This window comes from Tribolium madens, unplaced genomic scaffold (genome assembly GCF_015345945.1).
Source record: "Tribolium madens isolate multiple individuals breed KSU strain unplaced genomic scaffold, Tmad_KSU_1.1 Scaffold_2;HRSCAF=44;Tcas5.2_LGX, whole genome shotgun sequence".
Taxonomy (NCBI): domain Eukaryota; kingdom Metazoa; phylum Arthropoda; class Insecta; order Coleoptera; family Tenebrionidae; genus Tribolium; species Tribolium madens.
Window position 1 is genome coordinate 4,088,551 of NW_025400995.1, and position 21,979 is coordinate 4,110,529.

Sequence of the window (21,979 nt, forward strand, 5' to 3'; positions counted from 1 at the left end):
TAAATTCTATTAAAAAAATTAAAGCTCATGTCGTGACGTGCTTCAGACATTAACGAGGCGTGTAATTAAAGAACAATTACAAAATTGCTTCAAAAAAACAAAACGACATCAACATTTTGGCTCATTTATAGACATGCTAACACGCGATGCGCCGACGCATCACCGGAAGTAGCGTTCTTCTTTCGATTTGGAGACTAAGGACAGTCCCTAGTCTCAATCCTAATAAATCACTTCAATTATATCTTCAATTAATAAACCAATTAACCTCATCTCATGTCTCTTCATTCCCTCTAATAAGAGAATAAAGTTTCAAAAACTGCGCGCCAGTTCAAAACTAGGTGTTTAATTTAATTTGAAATTGCTTTTGTGTGCTGAGACATAATGGTGCAAAGTAGAAAAATCGATGTGGTGTTCATATTCCTTCAGGATTTTATTTATGTTGTCATTAGTTGAGGTAAGGAAGAGCGTGTCTTGGTACGACTCTGAGACGATGAGACCACGCAAATAATATAATAACGTGATTGTGGCATGATATATGTTGGTTTCAGTCTTTCAGCAGTTTAAATCATAGCGCAATCTTGAAAATGCAACAGTGGAAAGTGCATCGTTACTTCCTCTGTGTTTCCTACATGCAGTTACCGGCAAAGTAGAACAAATTTTAAACGATATCTCACTTAATTGGTGAGTATTTTTCTTCTTGTACTCTAGAGACGAAAAAAACTAGCTTTACGTAATGATAGCGGGGAGCATCCAGGTGGTTTTATATGTTCATCGTAATTTCGTTTATCAGGGGATAACTTTAAATCCGGGTCACTAATGTCAGGGAATACCTAAACTCTTAGAACTTTGAGATACTTGCTCCTATTGCAAAAGCAGTTAGACCAGCGTTCCGTGTATTATTGTTCAACGTAAAACAGGTTTTATTTACGAATTGCAGTTACTACTCAGCCACATTGTCTTTAAATAAAATTAGTTTTCCATAAACTATGAATCCAATTATTAATATCATCTTAAATTTTCATAAAGTTCTGGTTATGAATTGGATGACTGGACCAGGGACGGACTGACAAATTTATTAATTAATAAATCACCATGGGCGCGCGCAGAAATTATTGTCAGGGGGAAGGGGGCTTAAGGGGGGCAGTTCATAATAAAAATAAATAGTAGTTTCTTAATTCGTTCATGAAAATTTAAGTTGGAACGAGTTTGTGAAAAATCAAATAAATCTTTTTTTATATAAAATAGCAACCACTATCGTCTCGGGGGTCCGGGGGTCCCCCCTATGGGCGCCCATGATTATTACATTCAGTTGAAATCATAACATGGTTTAATAAACGAAAATAAAGTTTTTTGATGAACGTCTTCAGAGGTTGCTTGTAATATAATTTTTTTCTTTTCGTTTCTGTCCACCAAGTTTATATACTTACCTATTTATATTTAGATTTTTCCATTAATTGTGCCCATATATAAATCTAATAAGTGGCACCCCGACACTCCTGGCCAGTCCGCCTCTGGACTGGACATGCTTTAAGTGAGGTATTTACAAGTTGGTATAGTGTCTACTTCTTATTCAATTTAATAAAAACTGTTCTATTTCTTCATAAAATTAGCACGAAACTTAAAAATAACTCGTCACAGTTAAATGATTAATTAGCTGACTATAACTGAAAGTGACAGAGTAATTACTTAGATTTTTTAATAGTTTTACTTGAGTAAAAATTCAAATCAATATTTTCCTGCTTCAAGATTTTTCCTTACTTCAACAATTATTTAATGACAGTTGTCTTTCATTTTTCCATTGTCGACAGATTCTGATTTCTTTGTACTAAAATCACAAAAGGTTCCCTCCCATCGTGACAACATAATTTATTAACGTAACGAAAGTCTATAGTTTAGGGAGATAAAAACTCCATTTATTTTAAAATCAAATTATCTAATAGGTGTTGAACATGCACAGTCCACCTAATCGACTAATTCTGCAATTTATTTTTTTTTGCTACAATTTTCCAATCACAGAATAAATAGTTAATTAAGTTTATTAAAATAGCTGGCACGATGGATCAACCACCGATTCAGGTCGACAACCGCATGACATTTCTTGGCAGCTTTGTTCAAAAAACTTTAAAACTAAAACCGGAAAAATGGTCAAGAATGATGGCTACAGAAGACCACAAAGCTGTAGTTATGAAATTTTTGGAACGTCCTCAACCCACTCTCCTAGTTGTGGTACTTACACCAACCGCTCAACTTGTTGCTTCAAATGGATTTCCCTTAGCGCAATTAAAAACCAAAGGCGTTTACTTTATTAAAAAAGCTCCAGTTCCTGTCTCAAAAACCACTCCCTCAGAATCTGTAATTGCAGGTGATTTGTCAGCAAAAATTATCGATCAGCTAGCATCACTAGTCGATGAGGTACTCCCATTACAACATTTAATGTTTTTTTAATAAATTTTCTAGATATTAGTTCCTCTTTTGTCCAATTCCAAAAACCACGAAAAGTGGCCACCAGTCATAGCAAAAGATGTGCAAAAACATGTCCACAGTTTAAAAAGTACGGTATACCAAGTCAAAGGTCACGTAAATGGCCAAACTGTTTTGCCAATGCCTGTTGGAATCGACAAAGTTCACGAAGTTGAAAAAGCTCTAATTGAAAGTAATGGCGAAATTTGCGATTTGTATCTCAAAAGTGCTATAGAAGGAGTTGTAATTAAATGGGCTGCTCAGATTAATGATGTTTTAGTAAATGATTCATCTGAAAAAGCAGGGCTTGGACCCAATCCCGTTCCGTCAGTTGGTAATTTAAAAAAATAAGTTTCCAGTGTTTACAAAAATTCTTGTAGAATTGCAATTTTGGAATTTGAGACTTCAAAATCTTCACTATATCTATGAACAGCTCAGAGAACCCCGTGTTAGAAGCATGGCCGTCATACTAGAAAAAACAAATAGTGCCTATTATAGTTGCTTCAAGAATTTGTTTAAAAATATTGTAATATCTTTAGCTGAGGCAAAAGATATATGTTTGTACCTGAAACCACTGAAAAAACATATTGCACTAGTTGAAGAAACCGATTTCAGTGAATGTATCCCCGTACTGGCGCCCCTTATGCACGTTGTTTGTCTTATTTGGTCAAATTCAAAATATTACGACCAAGTTAAAATAATTGTCCTTTTGAAGCAAATCTGCAATCTGCTGATTCAAGAGGTAAGTAAAAATGTGACAATTATAATTTTTCGGTCACCCCACACTAATTAATTTGTTTTTCTGTAAAACCGTTGATTCAATTAAAGCCGCTTAAATTAACATAAAAGAACGTAGCAACACGAGTTAATTTACATTGAAAAGTTCAAAGCATAAAATGTTAGAACGTTACTGTGGCTTAATCTGAGTGTAATTTCTAAATTAGCGTAATTTCCAGGCGAAAAAATGTCTGGACCCGACAACTCTTTTCCACAGCGATATTGATGAAGCCATGCAAAGGGTCAGTCTTTGTATAAAAACGTTAAAACAATTTTCGAAAATTTTTAACTCGTATAAAAATAATCTTGACCGATTTTTCAAAGAACGGGAACCGAAACTGTGGAATTTTCACCCCAACATGGTTTTTCAACGATTTAATGCTTTTTTAGAAAGGTTACAAACAATTCAATGGTTTTTTAATACAGTACTTGAATTCACTAAATTAGAAAAAGTTGAAATTGGAGGAATTAAGGGAAAAAATCTTAGTGCAAGAGTCACGGTTGTATTTGGAGAATTTCAGCAGTGTTTTTCCATATTTTCCGGAAAATCTTACGATGTACTTGATCCCGACGATTCTTCATTTATTTACGACTTTGAAAATTTTAAACAAAAAATTTTCGAAATGGACATGAAACTAGCAGCAATTTTTTGTCAAGCTTTTGAAGATTGTTCAAACTTAGAAAGCATATTTAAAGTGAGTTCTCTTGCAGCGTCTATTATACTTTGCTTATATCACATTTTAGTTAATTAGTATCGTCGGTTCTGTATTAGAAAGACCTCTGATTAAAACTGAATTTACCAATAAATATACAAAAATTTTAGATATGTTACAACAAGAAATAAATACAGCGGAGGCAAGTATAATCCAAAATTTGGCAGTGGAGTAAAAATACTTTTTATTGTGCTTATGCGATAATAAATAATCCACTGCTAAGCACAAACTACGACCATTATTACTTAGATATTGCATGTTAAATTGTAATGATTCCTACTGCAGGCACTGTTCCAAGAACAAATGTTGCATAAGGAGAAACATGGACAATTTATTTTAGACAAATATATGCCACCCGTAGCTGGAAGTTTACGTTGGACCCTTAATTTGTGTACACGACTTTCAAGTCCGTTAGAATCATTTAAAAGCCTTCAACATCCGTAATGATTATTAATTTTTGAAGCACTAATAAGTCAGTTTTTTAGAATAACTGAAAGTTCGGAAGCTGCAGAAATTTTAGAAAAATTTGCTAATTTATTTAAAAAAATTGATACCTTTAATGATCAGGTATTTAAAGAATGGGCAAGAGTTGTGCCCCAACAAATCGAAAGAAATCTTAAACTTTGTTTACTAAAAAGAAACCCCAAAACGAAAGAGTTGCACTTAAATTTTAATTCAGAAGTAAGTGATGCTTACCTGGAAATAGACAAAGCATTTTTTCTCACTTCCAGCTATCGGCGATTCTCAGAGAAATTCATTATTTAAAATTAATGGGACACGAGGATTTGCCTGAAATAGCTATAAAGCTGGCAGAAAGAAATGATGTTTTTAGAAAATACATATCCAATTTAAACTCAACAATCGCTTGGTATAATAAAATCCGTCGAACAACTAAAGATGTTGAATTTAATTTAATCGAAAATGAAATTGCAGAAATCGATGAGTTAATTATTCAAGGACAAAACACTCTCAATTGGAACTCAGAAGGTACATATATTATCTTGTATCTTTATGTGAATTAAGATATTTTTTTATAATTAGGCTTATGGGAATACATGACAAAATTGTACAATCTCGTTGGAAATTTACAACAGAATTTACAAAAATGTCAAGAGAACCTCAATCAAATAAAAAACGTTTTAATGCCATTTGCCCGCCAACCTTTATTCGAGAGAAAAGAAGGAAAGAAATATACAGTTTTGTGCATTGAGGAAAGAGAAGAAAAAATAGCGAAGCGATATTCCGATATCAAGAAAGCAGCAGATCAGATTACGGTTTTATTACTAGAAAACATGCAATTCTTTCAAATGACTGAGAAACAGGACAGCCCTAAATGGCTCAGTTACATTGACTTTGTAGATAAAATTGTTATGAGCTATTTATACCAATGCGTAGGTTGCAGGTAATTAAAGTTTAATCAATACCAAAAATAAATAAATAAAATTATTAATTATTCTAGTTTGGGCTACATTAACGAACACATGGACCCAACTAACAACCTCGCCCCGCTCTTTGAAGCCCAATTAATTCTAAAAGAGCCTAATATAATTTTTGTACCATCTCTCGATGCTAATGCTGATGATGGTTTCAAAAAACTCATAACAGGTTTAATCGACGATATTACTAAAATTTCTTCAATTGTACCAAGATTCTCAAAGACTATCCAAACCTCATACCAGGAAGAAATAGTTTCAAATCAAGATATTTCCGATATTAAAGATGATATCCTTCAAAATGTTGACCAAGTCATCGAGGAGGCTTACGAATTTTGTGATAAATTCCAAACCTATTCTTACATTTGGCTCGATGACCGGAAGATCTACTTGGAGCATTTTTTGACCTATAGTAGACAATTAACAGGTGAAGAAATTGACTGGGTGCATCTCAAAGACTCAGCAGCGCCAAAACCAAACCCACCAAAAATGGAGCAATTCCGCGAACAAATTGACATTTTTGAAAATCTGTACAACGAAGTTGAAAGAATGCAAACTGAACATACATTTAATTCCTGGTTTAAAGTCGATGTCAAACCTTTCAAACAAGCCTTACTTAATACAATTCGAAAATGGGGCAATATGTTCAAGGACCACCTTGTAGACACTGTCACTAATAGTTTGACCGATTTAGGACAATTTATAAGAAAAGCGGATGAAGGCTTGCAACAAACTGTCGTAGAGGGTGATTACCAAGCCTTGGTCAACGTCATGGGATATTTACTTCATGTCAAAGAACGTCAAGCTACCACCGACGAAATGTTTGGGCCACTACGTGAAACAATCGAGCTGCTGAAATTCTACGATCAGGACATCCCCGAAGAAGTTAACGTGTATCTTCAAGAACTGCCCGAACAATGGAACAACACCAAAAAAATTGCAATTACAGTCAAACAACAAGTCGCACCATTACAAGCAGCTGAAGTTGTTTTGATTCGAAAGAAAATTGCAGAATTTGATACGCGAGTCCTTTATTATCGCGAAGTTTTCAAAAAATATCCCTTCTTCCAGTATAACTGTCCTGAGCCGTATATTGTGTTAGACAAGGTTGATAAAGATTTGCGAAAGTTTGAAACTGAAATGAAAAATATTCACGAATCGGGATCACTGTTTGAAGTAAATGTTCCCGATTTTAAAGTATTGAAACAATGTCGCAAAGATTTGAAAATGTTGAAAGTGAGTCATAAAACTTGCTGTTGCATTTTTCTAATTCGAATTGTAGCAATTGTGGGATTATGTCCACATTGTGCATACTTGTGTCGATGATTGGAAAACAACACCTTGGAGAAAAATTGATGTTGAAAATATGGACATTGAGTGTAAAAAGTTTGCAAAAGAAATAAGAATGTTAGATAAAGAAATGAGGGCTTGGAACACATATTTAGGGCTAGAAGCGACCGTCAAAAATACATTAACGTCATTGAAAGCCGTTGGTGAATTACAAAATCCGGCTATTAGGGAAAGACACTGGAATCAATTAATGAAATCTACTAAGGTACATATAGTCACAATTTTAGTTTGTACATATGTATATAGCTACAACATCATTGTACATAGCATTACATTCTTTCCGCAATCTGTTACAGAATTTAGCAGCCTTACCTCCAGAATTCACGGTAAGTATTGCTACTTTGCTATTTTTTCTAGAAAGCCCTGGTAAAAGTAAGTCTCAGTTTTGTCCAGTAGTATTATAGCACTGAATATAAAACCTTATCAAACTCCTCTTGACGTATAAAATTATTCTAGACCAAAATCGTGATGGACTACAATACGACTTTGGCCGACTTGCTCGAGCTAAATCTACACGAGTGTGAGGAAGAAGTTAAAAATATTGTCGATAAAGCAGTTAAGGAAATGTCAATGGAAAAAATTTTACGCGAATTAAACGTCACTTGGTCTGCCATGGAATTCGAACACGAAATACACCCCAGAACTGGTTGCAAACTACTGCGAGCAAGCGAAGAGTTGATAGAGACACTAGAAGACAATCAAGTCCAATTACAAAATTTGATCACTTCGAAATTTATTGCACACTTTTTGGAAGAAGTTTCCAGTTGGCAAAGCAAATTATGTCTAGCTGATCAAGTGATAACAATTTGGTTTGAAGTCCAAAGGACTTGGATGCACCTAGAATCGATTTTTATGAGTTCGGAGGACATTAGAAAGCAATTACCGGAAGATTCGGCTCGGTTTGATCAAATTGATACCGACTTTAAAAAACTGACTGCAGAAATGTCAAAAATACCAAATGTGGTGGAATCTACGAATAAGTCTGGTCTGCTTGCTATTTTAGAGGAGATACAAAAGAATCTAACTTTGTGCGAAAAGGCTTTAGCTGTGTATTTAGAAACAAAAAGATTGTCATTTCCGCGATTTTACTTTATTTCATCAGCGGATTTACTTGATATTTTATCGAATGGAAATCAGCCCGAACTGGTGGCTAAACATTTAACTAAATTATTCGATTCTTTGGCAAGATTGAATTTTGGCCGAGACGAAGAAGGAAATTTGAATAAACTTATTCACGGGATGCACGCCAAAGATGGGGAATATATTGATTTCAATGAAACAACGAATTGTAACGATGCGGTAATTTTATATAATTTTTGGATTGTCGATTTACACTGGTTTTAAGGTTGAAGTGTGGTTAAATCGCATTCAAGCTTCAATGCGATCAACAATCCGTCATTTAATCGGTGAAGGGGTTCTATCTTATGAAGATAAGCCACGTGACCAGTGGTTGTTTGACTTTCCGGCTCAAGCCTCGCTTTGTGGTACCCAAATTTGGTGGACCACTGAAGTAAATATAGCTTTTTCTCGTTTGGAGGAAGGTTACGATAATGCAATTCGCGACTATTATAAAAAACAAGTGTCACAACTAAGCACTTTGATTTCGTTGTTGTTGGGCGACTTGACGAAACAAGATCGTCAAAAAATCATGACGATTTGCACAATTGATGTTCATTCTCGTGATGTTGTGAGTAAGTTGATTCAAATGAAGGTGGAAAGTGCATCGGCTTTCCAATGGGTGTCTCAATTGAGACATCGGTGGGACGAGAAAGATAAACATTGTTTTGCTAATATTTGTGATGCCCAGTTTAGGTACAGTTATGAATATTTGGGTAATACTCCCCGACTTGTGATAACACCCTTAACTGACCGATGTTACATCACTTTAACTCAGGTAAGGGTTGATTATTGAACTTAATTACGTTAAGTAAATTCAGTCTTTGCATTTAATAATGGGTGGAGGGCCCGCAGGCCCGGCTGGAACGGGAAAAACCGAAACGACAAAGGATTTGGGACGAGCACTTGGCATAATGGTTTACGTATTCAACTGCTCCGAACAAATGGATTATAAAGTATATAATATATAATGTTGATTTTTAATAATAGAAACTAGTATTTGTCTGTAGTCCTGTGGAAATATTTACAAAGGACTCGCGCAGACGGGGGCTTGGGGATGTTTTGATGAGTTCAATAGGATTTCAGTGGAGGTCCTTTCGGTTGTTGCGGTCCAAGTAAAGTCAGTTTTAGATGCAATTAAAAATAAAAGAACACAATTCGATTTTATGGGGGATCCCATCGCGCTAGTGCCCACTGTGGGTATTTTTATAACTATGAATCCTGGCTATGCTGGCAGAACTGAGTTACCAGAAAACTTGAAAGCACTTTTTAGGTAGGTATAATTATTTAAAATCAATACGATCAAATATTTTTCGGTTATTTCAGACCGTGTGCTATGGTCGTGCCAGATTTTGAGCTCATATGTGAAATAATGTTAGTTGCTGAAGGGTTCCAAGAGGCAAAAATTCTAGCCAGAAAATTTATAACTCTATACACTCTGTGCAAAGAATTGTTATCAAAACAAGATCATTATGATTGGGGATTACGAGCAATAAAATCCGTTTTAGTAGTAGCGGGATCCTTAAAAGTATAATAAATTATCTCTTGATAAGTAAAATTGACTTACAAATTTTGTCAGAGAGGTGACCCTGGAAGACCCGAAGAGGAAGTTTTAATGAGAGCTCTGCGCGATTTTAATATACCTAAAATAGTAACAGACGATACGCCTGTTTTTATGGGACTGATTGGTGATTTATTTCCGGCTTTAGAAGTGCCTAGAAAACGAGATGCTGAGTTTGAACGTACTGTTAAACAGGCTGCTATTGATTTAAAATTACAACCCGAAGACAATTTCATATTGAAAGTAAGTTTGGTACATTTACATTTAAAAATAAACCTCATTTAAACTTCGACTAATCAATTTTCAATTAAACTTGGGATATTGGCAAATAGCGGAAGAAAATTGCAAGACTAATTTTCCGAACTAAATTGAATGCTTAGAATTATACTAAAAAAATCAACTAAAATTTTAACTTCAGGTTGTTCAACTAGAGGAATTGTTAGAAGTTCGGCATTCGGTTTTTATCGTTGGCAATGCGGGTACTGGAAAAACTCAAGTGTGGAAAACATTATTTAAAACTTACATAAATATAAAAAGGAAACCGGTTTACAACGATCTCAACCCGAAAGCGGTAACAAACGATGAACTTTTCGGTATCATAAATCCGGCAACTAGAGAATGGAAAGATGGTTTATTATCTGTTTTAATGAGGGAACAAGCTAATTTGAGTGGCGATAATCCAAAATGGATTGTTTTGGACGGTGACATAGATCCGATGTGGATTGAGTCTCTTAACACTGTCATGGATGATAACAAAGTACTCACTTTGGCCAGTAACGAGAGAATCGCATTAACACCAGGAATGAGACTATTATTTGAGATATCTAACTTGAGAACTGCAACGCCTGCCACAGTTTCCCGTGCAGGAATTCTTTATATTAACCCTCAAGATCTCGGATGGAATCCGTTAGTACATTCAACGCTTTAATTATCATTCTATTAAAAATAATTCCTAGATTTGTAACAAGCTGGATCGAAACAAGAACAAACGGAACGGAAAAATCCAATTTAATTATGCTTTTTGACAAGTATATTCCCATTTGTTTAGAAAATGTTCGCACTCGCTTCAAGAAAATTACTCCAGTTGCGGAAACATCACACATTGAAATGTTATGCCACCTCTTGGAATGCCTACTCACACCTAATAACACACCAAATGAGTGTCCTAAAGAATGGTACGAGCTCTACTTCGTCTTCTGCTGCGTCTGGGCTTTCGGATCTGCCATGTTCCAAGAACAGGTCAGAAAATTAACACCTTAGACAATACTAGATAGTATTTAAAAATACATTTTTAAACAATTAAATAATCTATTAGATGCAAAAACAAAAAAATTGTTTTCTATTTAAGTTTTTTAACAATATGATTGAAATTCACTACAAAAATATTGCAGGTCTAAAGATTGCACTTTCTTCTTTAAAGCAGTAAAAAACTTCTTTTGAATCTTAGTTTATGTGTAATAAGTTAAATTTAATTAATGAAAACTAATCAAAAATTACCAATAAAAGTTTAGCTTAAAACAATATTAACAGCTACATATCTAGTAGCTATTAAGACAACAAAAGTTTAATAGACAGTTTAAATTCGGGCAACCGTGTTTAAGATTTTTTGCAGACTAATATTAAATCAGAAATTGTACTAAATTCAGAAATCATTTTTAAAAAGTATGTCAAAATAATATCAAAATCGACAAAAAATATGCATCAGCGTATTTTATAGACTCATAAGATACGTTGCTATTGACGACGTACTTTATAGATGAAGCGTATTTTAACGGCAACATAAGAGGTAACCATAGAAACAGTATAAGGTATTAGTGTTGCAAATTGCATATTAGTGTTACATTTACAAATTACTCATCTTTACCCATTTACCTTTTGTTTAATTACTTACGTTGTATTCTGAGATTCTTTAATTTTAATAACATTTCTACACTGTGTTTTTTACGGTTTTCTAACTTTTTCACTCTCATTTGGAGATTTTTGTGTCTCATTGTCAGTTTGTGTTTCTCTGTAGGCGACTGATTATCGTGTGGAGTTTACAAAATGGTGGGTGAATGAGTTTAAGAGCGTAAAATTTCCGAGTGGCGGTACCGTATTTGATTATTACATCGATTCTGAATCGAAGCAGTTTGTGCCTTGGACAGAAAGTCTGGGACGTTTCGAGCTCGATCCCGATGTTCCCCTGCAGGTAATTGAATTGTAGTGTTTTCTGTGCTCGACATTTATTTTCAGGCCGTATTGGTCCACACGGCCGAATCAATTCGTATTCGATATTTCTTGGATTTGTTGATGGCCAAACGTCGACCGGTTATGTTAGTAGGAAACGCAGGTTGCGGAAAGACTGTGCTCGTCAGCGAGAAATTGGTATCATTATCCGAAAACTATGCGGTCACCAACGTGCCTTTCAACTTTTACACAACATCGGAGATGCTGCAAAAGATTCTCGAGAAACCGTTAGAGAAAAAAGCGGGACGGAATTACGGACCTCCCGGTAATAAAACTCTTGTTTACTTCATCGATGATATGAATATGCCAGAAGTCGATGCCTATGGCACGGTGCAACCTCACACCTTGATCAGACAGCATCTGGATTATGGTCACTGGTATGACAGGAACCGGCTCTCGCTTAAAGACATACATAATTGTCAATACGTGTCCTGTATGAACCCCACAGCCGGAAGTTTCACCATCAACCCACGCCTGCAAAGACACTTTTACGTATTTGCAATTAGTTTCCCAGGAAGTGAAGCCTTGTCAACAATTTATCATGCAATTTTAAGTCAACATCTTTCAAATATTGAACACAAATTTCCTTCCGTCGTTGTTAAGCTCGGAGACAATGTTGTATCAGCTGCTGTCGCTCTACATCACAAAGCTTCCCAAATATTTCTCCCTACAGCGATAAAATTCCACTATATCTTTAATTTGCGTGACATATCTAACGTCTTTCAGGTATAATTACTTTGATTCCGGACTAACTTTATTTCGTTGTAATTCATTTCAGGGGCTACTCTTCAGCACAAACGACTGTTTGAATCAACCCACTGATTTAGTTAGGCTTTGGTTGCATGAAAGTCAAAGAGTTTACGGCGACAAACTAATCGAAGAAAAGGATATTGACGCTTTTAGCAAATTACAATTAGATCTTTTTAAAAAGAATTTCGAGGTAACCTTCTTTTGTCTTTCTCCTGTCGTCAGATAATGCGATTAAAATGGTTTTCTTTTGTTCAAAAATTTCAATTAAAAAAATCAAAGATATATTTCTATGGGTAAACAAATCAAACGAAGTCAGTGAAGTAACTTAAAAATAATGTCGTCACGATCCTAGTTACGATCAGTAAAAGTATTTTATTGCCAATAATCACGACATTTCGTAGCTCAAATGAATATTTTTTCTTTTGCTCATTTAAGGAAGATTCTGTGGGCGTGTCATAGTTTTTTACTCCCCCGATGAATTAATTTTCAGTTTTGTAGGAAATTGATGAGTCAATTGTTTTTGAAAGACCAAACATTTATTGTCATTTTGCTAGTGGAATCGGCGAGCCTAAATATATGCCCATAACAAAATGGGAAACTCTTAGTAAACTGCTGACAGAAGCAATGTCAAGTTATAATGATTTGGTGGCTGCTATGAATTTGGTATTGTTTGAAGATGCGATGATGCATGTGTGTCGGTGAGTTTTTAATTGATAAAGTAGCACGTTTTTCATGTCACGTACAGAGTAATTGAATCGCTGTAAAATAATTGTCAATTAATAATGAAAACGTGAACCGTAGTTAAGCCACGTGATATTCTAATTACTGTAACAGCTTTAGCAAAAGAGAATTTTGTTTCATATGTGGTTATTGTATTATCGAATTTGGGATTCAGAATGAAATATTTTGTAGAATAAATCGAATATTAGAATCTCCTCGAGGAAGTGCGTTATTAGTGGGGGTTGGTGGTAGCGGAAAGCAGTCTTTGTCTAGATTGGCTGCTTTCATTTCATCGTTAGAAGTGTCACAAATTCAGCTAAAGAAAGGTTACGGAGTTCCCGATCTACGAAATGAGTTATCATCCCTTTATCTGAAAACGGGCCTGAAAAATGTTGGAATAATGTTTCTTATGACAGATGCTCAAGTTCCTAATGAACAATTCCTGGTCCTTATTAATGACATGCTGGCTTCAGGAGAAGTGCCCGATATGTTCCCTGACGATGAAATTGAAAATATTATAGCAGGTGTCCGTAATGAAGTAAAAGGAGCCGGCATGTTAGACACTAGAGAGAATTGTTGGAAATTCTTTATTGATCGTGTAAGAAGACAGTTAAAAGTTGTACTATGTTTCTCACCTGTTGGTTCAACGTTACGCGTTAGATCAAGAAAGTTCCCCGCTATAATTAACTGCACACAAATTAATTGGTTCCACGAATGGCCTCAAGAAGCTCTAGTTTCAGTCTCTCTACGATTTTTACAAGAGCTGAAAGCTTTACCGGTTATATTGCAACTCCTTTCTAACCCTGTAATTAATTGCAATTGATTTATAGGCATCTCTACTTGATTCTGTATCCAGATTTATGGCATACGCCCACACTTCCGTTAACGCAATGTCCAAATTATATCTCCAAAACGAAAGACGGTATAACTACACCACCCCGAAGTCATATCTAGAACAAATCAATCTCTACTCCAAACTCCTCATAAAAAAAAACAATGAACTCCAGTGCAAAATTGAACGCCTGGAAAATGGATTAGATAAACTGAAAAGTACAGCTGTACAAGTTGATGAGTTAAAAAAGAAACTCGCGATTCAAGAAGTTGAACTTAAAGAAAAGAACGAAGCAGCTGATGCTCTCATCGAAATTGTAGGTATTGAAACCGAAAAAGTTTCAATCGAGAAAAAACTCGCAGACGAAGAAGAAGAAAAAGTCGCAATGATTGCAGAAGAAGTAAGCAAAAAGCAGAAAGACTGCGAAGAAGATTTGCTTAAAGCCGAGCCAGCATTAATTGCCGCTCAAGAGGCCCTCAATACACTGAACAAAGCGAATCTCACCGAGTTGAAATCGTTTGGGTCGCCACCGGGGGCAGTGACAAATGTCACTGCTGCAGTTATGGTTCTTTTAGCGCCAGCAGCAAAAATACCTAAAGACAGAAGTTGGAAAGCCGCCAAAGTAATGTAATTCGATTTATTTTCATTTATTACAATGTCATAGTTTTAGATCGTGATGGCTAAAGTCGACGCGTTTCTTGATTCATTAATTAATTACGACAAAGAGAATATCCATCCTGAAATTATTAAAGCTATAGAACCTTATTTGAAAGATGCTGAATTCGAACCTGAATTCGTTAGATCGAAATCAGCTGCAGCGGCAGGTCTTTGTGCTTGGGTTATTAATATTATTAAATTCTACGAAGTTTATTGTGACGTTGAACCGAAACGGAAAGCTTTAGCGGCGGCTAATGCAGAATTAGCAGCGGCACAAGAGAAATTAAGCGGAATTAAGAAAAAAGTTGCTGTAAGTTCCAAACTTCGTTATTACAAATGATAAAACACAACATTCCTAGTCTTTGGAAGAACAATTGGCAAAATTAACAGCCGATTTTGAAAAAGCTACAACTGAAAAATTATTATGTCAACAAGAAGCTGATGCCACCAATGCCACTATACAACTAGCTAATAGACTTGTCGGAGGTCTGGCTAGTGAAAATGTTAGATGGGCTGAAGCAGTTAACAAGTAATTTTTGAAGATGAATCAATAAAACACAATAATTTTTTATTTCTGTTTAGCTTTATGGAGCAAGGGACAATGTTACCGGGTGATGTACTGTTAGTTACAGCTTTCATCTCATATGTTGGTTGTTTTACAAAACAGTATCGGTTGGATTTATTGCATAAAATGTGGCTGCAATTCTTAAAAACACTAGATGTAGGATAAAGGAAAATAAAGTAGATAAGTTTTTTATTTTGCTCAATTTCAGCCTCCGATTCCGATTACTGAAAATCTCGATCCTTTGTCATTATTGACTGATGATACACAAATAGCGAAATGGCATAATGAAGGTTTACCCAGTGATCGAATGTCGACAGAAAATGCGACAATTCTTTCGAACTCTGATCGATGGCCTCTAATGATTGACCCTCAAGTGAGCTCAATACGCTTTTATTAGAAATATTTGTCGTTTTGTTATTTCAGTTGCAAGGGATAAAATGGATAAAGCAGAAATATGGTGACGACCTAAAAGTAATTCGTTTGGGCCAAAAAGGGTATCTGGATGTAATTGAAAAATCAATTACTTCAGGAGCAACAGTTTTAGTAGAAAATATTGAAGAGAGCGTCGATCCGGTATTGGACACTTTACTTGGTCGAAATTTAATTAAAAAGGGCCGGTACGAAGTTTGTTGAAATTGGAAATAACATAAAAAACTCTCATTGTAGAGCAATCAAAATTGGCGATAAAGAGATCGAGTATAATTCCCTCTTCCGACTAATCCTTCAAACAAAACTGGCAAATCCACATTATAAGCCCGAAATGCAAGCACAAGCAACTCTTATTAATTTCACAGTCACCAGGGACGGCTTAGAAGACCAGCTCCTTGCTGAAGTTGTTAAGGCTGAAAGACCCGACTTGGAGGACTTAAAGGTAAGTTTACATAAACAAGGTGTTAAAACTTTCTCACTCGGCAGCTAATTAAATCATACTTGTTGTAATCACCCATAAAAAAATGCGTTTCAGGCTGAATTAACCAAGCAACAAAATGACTTCAAAATCATGCTGAAGACATTAGAAGACGATCTTTTGTCTCGTTTGTCCTCAGCGGGCGGGAATTTATTAGGCGATACAACGCTCGTGGAGAATTTAGAAACCACAAAACGAACAGCAGCTGAAATAGAGCAAAAAGTTTCAGAAGCCAAAGTAACTTCAATTCAAATTGATCAAGCAAGAGAACATTATAGGCCAGCAGCTGCTCGAGCAAGTTTGCTTTATTTCATTTTGAATGAGTTAAACACCATTAACCCAATTTATCAATTTTCTTTGAAAGTAAAATTTCTCCAAGAAAATTTCGAAATTGTTTATTTACTAATTTCCAGGCCTTCAGTGTGGTTTTTCAAAAAGCTATAGCCAAAGCAGATCCAGCTGAATCCGTCACCGCTCGAGTAAATAATTTAATTGAGTGCATTTCCTTCTCTGTATTTCAGTACACGACTAGAGGACTCTTTGAATGTGATAAATTAATTTTTGCTTCACAAATGGCATTCCAGGTAAATCAAAATTCAACTGACAATTTTCAACATTTTTACAAGAACAAATTGTCTGTCATTCAGTAAAAATACATGATTGATTTTCATTTAAAGATCCTTTTAATGAGCGAAGAGATAATGGCTGCTGACTTGGATTTTCTTTTGCGATTTCCGATAAAACCGCACGTCACTAGTCCCGTTGATTTTTTATCGAACACTAGCTGGGGTGGTATATGTAGTCTGGCAACAAAAGATGAGTTCAGAAACTTAGACAGGGACATAGAAAATTCACCCAAACGATGGAAGAAACTTGTTGAATCGGAATGTCCAGAGCGGGAAAAGTTTCCTCAAGAATGGAAAAGCAAAACCGCACTACAGAGACTTTGCATGATGCGAGCTCTTAGACCCGATCGAATGATATATGCCATGATGTAAGTGTACGTTCAAACTCACAAAACGACCCTTGCAACGATTTATCTGATTTTTTAAATTGTTGCAGGGCGTTTATTGAGGAAAAACTGGGGTCAAAGTACGTGGAGAACAAGACGGTGGAGTTCGCGAAATCATTCGAAGAAACAAGTCCATCGACACCGATTTTTTTTATTTTATCACCGGGCGTTAATCCCTTGAAAGATGTGGAGGATTTAGGCGAAAAACTGGGCTTTACATCAGATAAACAAAATTTTCACAATGTATCTTTGGGTCAAGGACAGGAAGTGGTGGCCGAGAAAGCGATGGAAATCGCGGCTTTGCACGGCCATTGGGTGGTGTTACAAAACATCCATTTGGTGAAAAAATGGCTACCTTTGCTTGAAAAAAATCTAGAGCGTTTCGCGGACGGCTCTCACAGCAATTATCGGGTTTTTATGAGTGCCGAACCCGCCGCAACTCCCGCCGCTCACATTATTCCCCAAGTAAAAAAATCTATAAATAAAAATCCGGATTGAAACTTTTAGGAAACTATTGTAGGGAATTTTGGAGTCGTCAATAAAAATAACGAACGAGCCTCCGACGGGAATGCAGGCGAATTTACACAAAGCTTTATCGAATTTTAATCAAGAGACGTTAGAGCAGTGTGGGAAGGAAGCCGAGTTTAAAGTCATACTGTTTTCTTTATGTTATTTTCACGCGGTTGTCGCTGAACGCAGGAAATTCGGACCCCAAGGATGGAATAAAGTCTACCCCTTTAACGTGGGAGATTTAACCATTAGCGTATTTGTGCTCTACAACTATTTAGAGGCAAACTCGAAAGTCCCATGGGAAGATTTAAGGTATTTGTTTGGCGAAATTATGTACGGGGGACACATTACAGACGACTGGGACAGAAGATTATGTAACACTTATTTAGAAGAACTTTTACAACCCGATTTGGTAATTCCCACTTTAAATCTACTCACTTTTCTAACACCTCTATCACTGCGACGAGACGAACTCAACTCGATAACATTAAATGTTTCAGGTCGACGGTGAATTAATGTTGGCACCGGGATTCCCCGCACCGCCCAATACCGACTATGTCGGATACCACAATTATATTGACGAAATGATGCCTCCAGAGTCACCCTACTTATACGGACTACATCCTAATGCCGAAATAGGCTTTTTGACGACCACAGCTGACAACCTTTTCAGAACTGTCTTTGAAATGCAACCCAGAGATGCCGGCACGTCTGGAGGAACCACAATTACCAGAGAAGATAAAGTAAGGACATAACGAACCACAATTCAAACTTCTTGCGAACTGTTTCACATTAAACAAATCTGATATTTCAAATAAAAAATATATCGCAATTCCCTCAGAAATATTTAAGTAAGTAACGGATAAAAATTTTAGTTAGTATAATGGATTTCAGAATCACATTTCAAATAGAATCATAAATAAATTACTTTCAGTTAAAAATAACAAGACCAAAATAAATTTGTTTAATATAAAATAAACACTTCCCGGCCACAAAAATAGAAAAGTTTTACTAAAACATTAATAAAATTTAAATTCTAACCGTAGGAAATATTTGATGAAAAATTTTTAATTACATAATTCATTTTGTTACCATTTTATTAAAGTCTGTTTAGCAGTTTGCAACAAAAAATGTAAATAATAAATGTGCATGACTTCTTTTTTTGTAAAGATCCGTGACTTATGAACTTAAGTGGTGATAAATGACTTTAGGTGAAGCAAATAGTGGACGAAATGATCGAAAAGCTTCCCGAGGATTTCAATATGACCGAAATAATGGGGAAAGTTGAAGAGCGCACTCCTTATGTGATTGTGGCATTTCAAGAGTGTGAAAGAATGAATTACCTAACCGGAGAAATTAAGCGTTCTTTGAAAGAACTCGACTTGGGATTAAAAGGGGAACTTACAATAACTTCAGATATGGAAGATCTTGAAAACGCATTATTTTTAGATCAAGTGCCTCCAGTCTGGAGTAAAAGAGCTTACCCGTCGCTGCTCGGCCTGACATCTTGGTTTGTTGACTTATTATTAAGAATTCGAGAACTGGAAACTTGGTCTACCGACTTCGTGGTAAGTACTATTCAGCAATTAATAAAACAAACAATAAATTAAACAATTTTCATTTAGTTGCCAGCCTCAGTGTGGTTGGGTGGATTTTTCAACCCTCAATCTTTACTCACGGCTATTATGCAAAGCACAGCTCGGAGAAATGAACTACCATTAGATAAGATGTGTCTACAGTGTGATGTCACGAAAAAACAAAAAGAAGAATTTACGTAAGGGTAGCACGAAGCACAATCACGAAATCATAAAATAAATTTATAGGAGCGCTCCGAGGGAAGGTGCTTACGTCCATGGACTACATATGGAAGGCGCCAGATGGGATGTGCAAGCTGGAATTATAATGGATTCGAAATTAAAAGAGTTATTCCCCTCCATGCCAGTAATAAATATCAGAGCTATAACTCAAGACAAACAAGATTTGAGAAACATGTACGAATGTCCCGTATATAAAACAAGAACAAGAGGGCCCACATATGTCTGGACCTTTAACTTGAAAACTAAGGATAAGCCGGCTAAGTGGACGTTGGCGGGCGTTGCCCTCTTACTTCAAACATAACTCAAACACTCAATTATAATTGTTTAAGAAAATAAATCATACACTCGTTTACCATTGTTATGTGCTCTGGAAAACAATTTCAACATTTCTCCTATTTTTCTGATTTTACAAGGTACATTTCTGTTTGCAGTTTTAGGAAAAAAAGAACGATTGATAAGAAAATTATAAATAATAAAACTTGTCAAAATTGTGAGCCAATTAAAAAGCAAGACCTTTAACAAAAAAATTATAATTATGTATTCAGATATGAGTACAGTTGACGCCGTTGGCTGTTCATACGCAGAAAATTCAACATTTTCCATGGCGTTACATAATCAGTTGCTTTTACTGAGACAGTTGACAAAATCTCCAATTACGATGAAATTGTAACTTTCCATTAATCGATTTAAAAAAGCGAAGTAAAATTTAATGCACGACTAAAGTAATTCGATTTCTGTTGTCAGTTATTTTACATTGCGAAATCGCAAATTAAAATTTGATTGCAATTAAAAATGCTCTGTAAATCGCCGCACAAGCTACTTTTTGTTCAAAATGAAAATGTGAAATTTCTTTAAAATAAAAATGTGTTTGAGGCTACGCTACTGTTTCGCCAACTTATACCGCGTCAACTGTAAAAAACTATATCTCCTAAAATAAAAAGTTGTAAATTAAATAGATTAGTGAACTAAAAACAGATGAAGTGAAAGCATTTAAATACCTGCTGGTAGTGCTAATGAACGTGATAATCTATAATAATAATAAAAGGAATAAAAAGCACAATCACAAACTTTGAAATAAAAATAAAGAAAACCATTTTAACTTGAATTGTTGGCGCCATCTCTTAAACATCTCATCAAGTAATACGGTAAAACATTCCATTACTACATTTTTAATACACCAAAAAAGAAGCACTTAAAACAAGTAGTCTACGAATCTAAAAACCGAAATATGGTCAAAAATTATTTTGTAGTTTTTACAATGCAAATTTTGGTTTCGAACGTACAGACATTCTTGTCTATAAACTTTATTGCGCACATTTTAATCTTCTCCCCTCCAATTCGATAACGCTAAGTTGATTGGTCAGTTGCATAAAAACTTTGGAAGTGGAAGAAGAGGTCAAATTTGACATAACCATTTTGAACCGCTTTACAAGTTTTTTAAAGTTAAAAACCATGGCACCGTACAAAATTGTGATGGTTCGTCATGGCGAATCAGAATGGAACGAAAAAAATCTGTTTTGTGGGTGGTATGATGCAAATCTGAGCGAAAAAGGTAAGAAATTAGAGGAGAATCCTCACGTCCTTGAATGACCTTGCCGACATAACCCTAAAAATTCTGCTTCTTTTAAAAATCAGGCAAACAAGAAGCTGTCAGCGCCGGAAAAGCCCTAAAAGACGCCGGTTATAAATTCGACATTGCCTACACATCAGTATTGACAAGAGCCCAAAATACTCTTCAAGCAATTTTGAAGGAAATAGGGCAAACGGACCTCCCGGTGGTGAAGACCTGGCGGCTCAATGAACGCCATTATGGGGGTCTCACTGGGTTAAATAAGGCTGAAACGGCTGCCAAGTATGGTGATGAACAGGTAGATGTGGTAGATAAAGTTACAAGATATTTTTTATTAATGGCTTATTCCAGGTCGCTATTTGGCGGCGCAGCTTCGATGTTCCGCCCCCACCCATGGAACCCGACCACCCTTATTATGAAAACATCGTCAAAGACCCACGCTACAAAGACGGACCATCCCCTGACCAATTCCCTAAATACGAGTCCCTCAAGTTGACAATTGAGCGCACTCTCCCCTTCTGGAATGACACAATCGTTCCTGAAATTAAATCCGGCAAACAGATCCTCATTGCAGCTCATGGGAACAGTCTGCGTGGTATTGTCAAACATCTTGATCAAATGAGTGATGAGCAAATCATGAAACTGAATCTTCCAACTGGTATACCATTTGTGTACATCTTGGATGAGAATCTTAAACCAACAGCAAATGGCAGTCTGCAGTTTTTGGGAGACCCAGAAACTGTTAAAAAGGCCATGGAAGCTGTGGCCAACCAAGGCAAAGCCAAATAAATGTCGATTTATTGTTATATTAATTTATTCCTAAGCGTCAATGTGTAATATGTGCGAAAAAATGGATAATAAATATCGTTTATGAAGCACTTGTTTTATTTATACAAAAAGCACATAAAAACTCGACTGATTTATTCCGTAATCGGGTTATATAAATTAATTAAAAATCTTCCTTTTAATTTATTCAGTAACTTGTTTTGCAATTTGCATAATT

The 21,979-nt window shown here is 35.7% G+C and overlaps 2 protein-coding genes across 2 annotated transcripts; both read left to right on the forward strand.

The window, feature by feature from the left end:
• Window positions 1–341: 341 nt before the first annotated feature.
• LOC123006246 (dynein beta chain, ciliary) lies at window positions 342–19,756 on the forward strand. Its single transcript, XM_044400575.1, has 43 exons — window positions 342–454; window positions 549–681; window positions 2,048–2,412; window positions 2,458–2,794; window positions 2,841–3,202; window positions 3,417–3,932; window positions 3,982–4,092; window positions 4,236–4,390; window positions 4,436–4,631; window positions 4,682–4,937; window positions 4,992–5,352; window positions 5,410–6,619; window positions 6,666–6,938; window positions 7,030–7,059; window positions 7,190–8,032; window positions 8,079–8,627; window positions 8,671–8,805; window positions 8,860–9,122; window positions 9,176–9,377; window positions 9,429–9,653; window positions 9,829–10,316; window positions 10,367–10,649; window positions 11,425–11,598; window positions 11,643–12,362; window positions 12,415–12,576; window positions 12,885–13,084; window positions 13,299–13,884; window positions 13,937–14,560; window positions 14,609–14,905; window positions 14,955–15,124; window positions 15,178–15,316; window positions 15,369–15,533; window positions 15,584–15,777; window positions 15,827–16,031; window positions 16,125–16,430; window positions 16,481–16,651; window positions 16,745–17,061; window positions 17,130–17,544; window positions 17,600–18,001; window positions 18,090–18,332; window positions 18,801–19,157; window positions 19,215–19,363; window positions 19,413–19,756. Exons 3-43 carry the CDS (start codon window positions 2,056–2,058, stop codon window positions 19,705–19,707), a joined length of 13,443 nt encoding a protein of 4,480 aa, XP_044256510.1. The 5' UTR covers window positions 342–454; window positions 549–681; window positions 2,048–2,055; the 3' UTR covers window positions 19,708–19,756.
• Window positions 19,757–20,776: 1,020 nt separating this feature from the next.
• Window positions 20,777–21,851, forward strand: LOC123006223 (phosphoglycerate mutase 1). The gene is made up of 3 exons (XM_044400537.1): window positions 20,777–20,958; window positions 21,042–21,274; window positions 21,328–21,851. The coding sequence occupies exons 1-3, from the start codon at window positions 20,859–20,861 to the stop codon at window positions 21,763–21,765; spliced, it is 771 nt and encodes a 256-aa protein (XP_044256472.1). The 5' UTR covers window positions 20,777–20,858; the 3' UTR covers window positions 21,766–21,851.
• The last annotated feature ends 128 nt before the right edge of the window (window positions 21,852–21,979 follow it).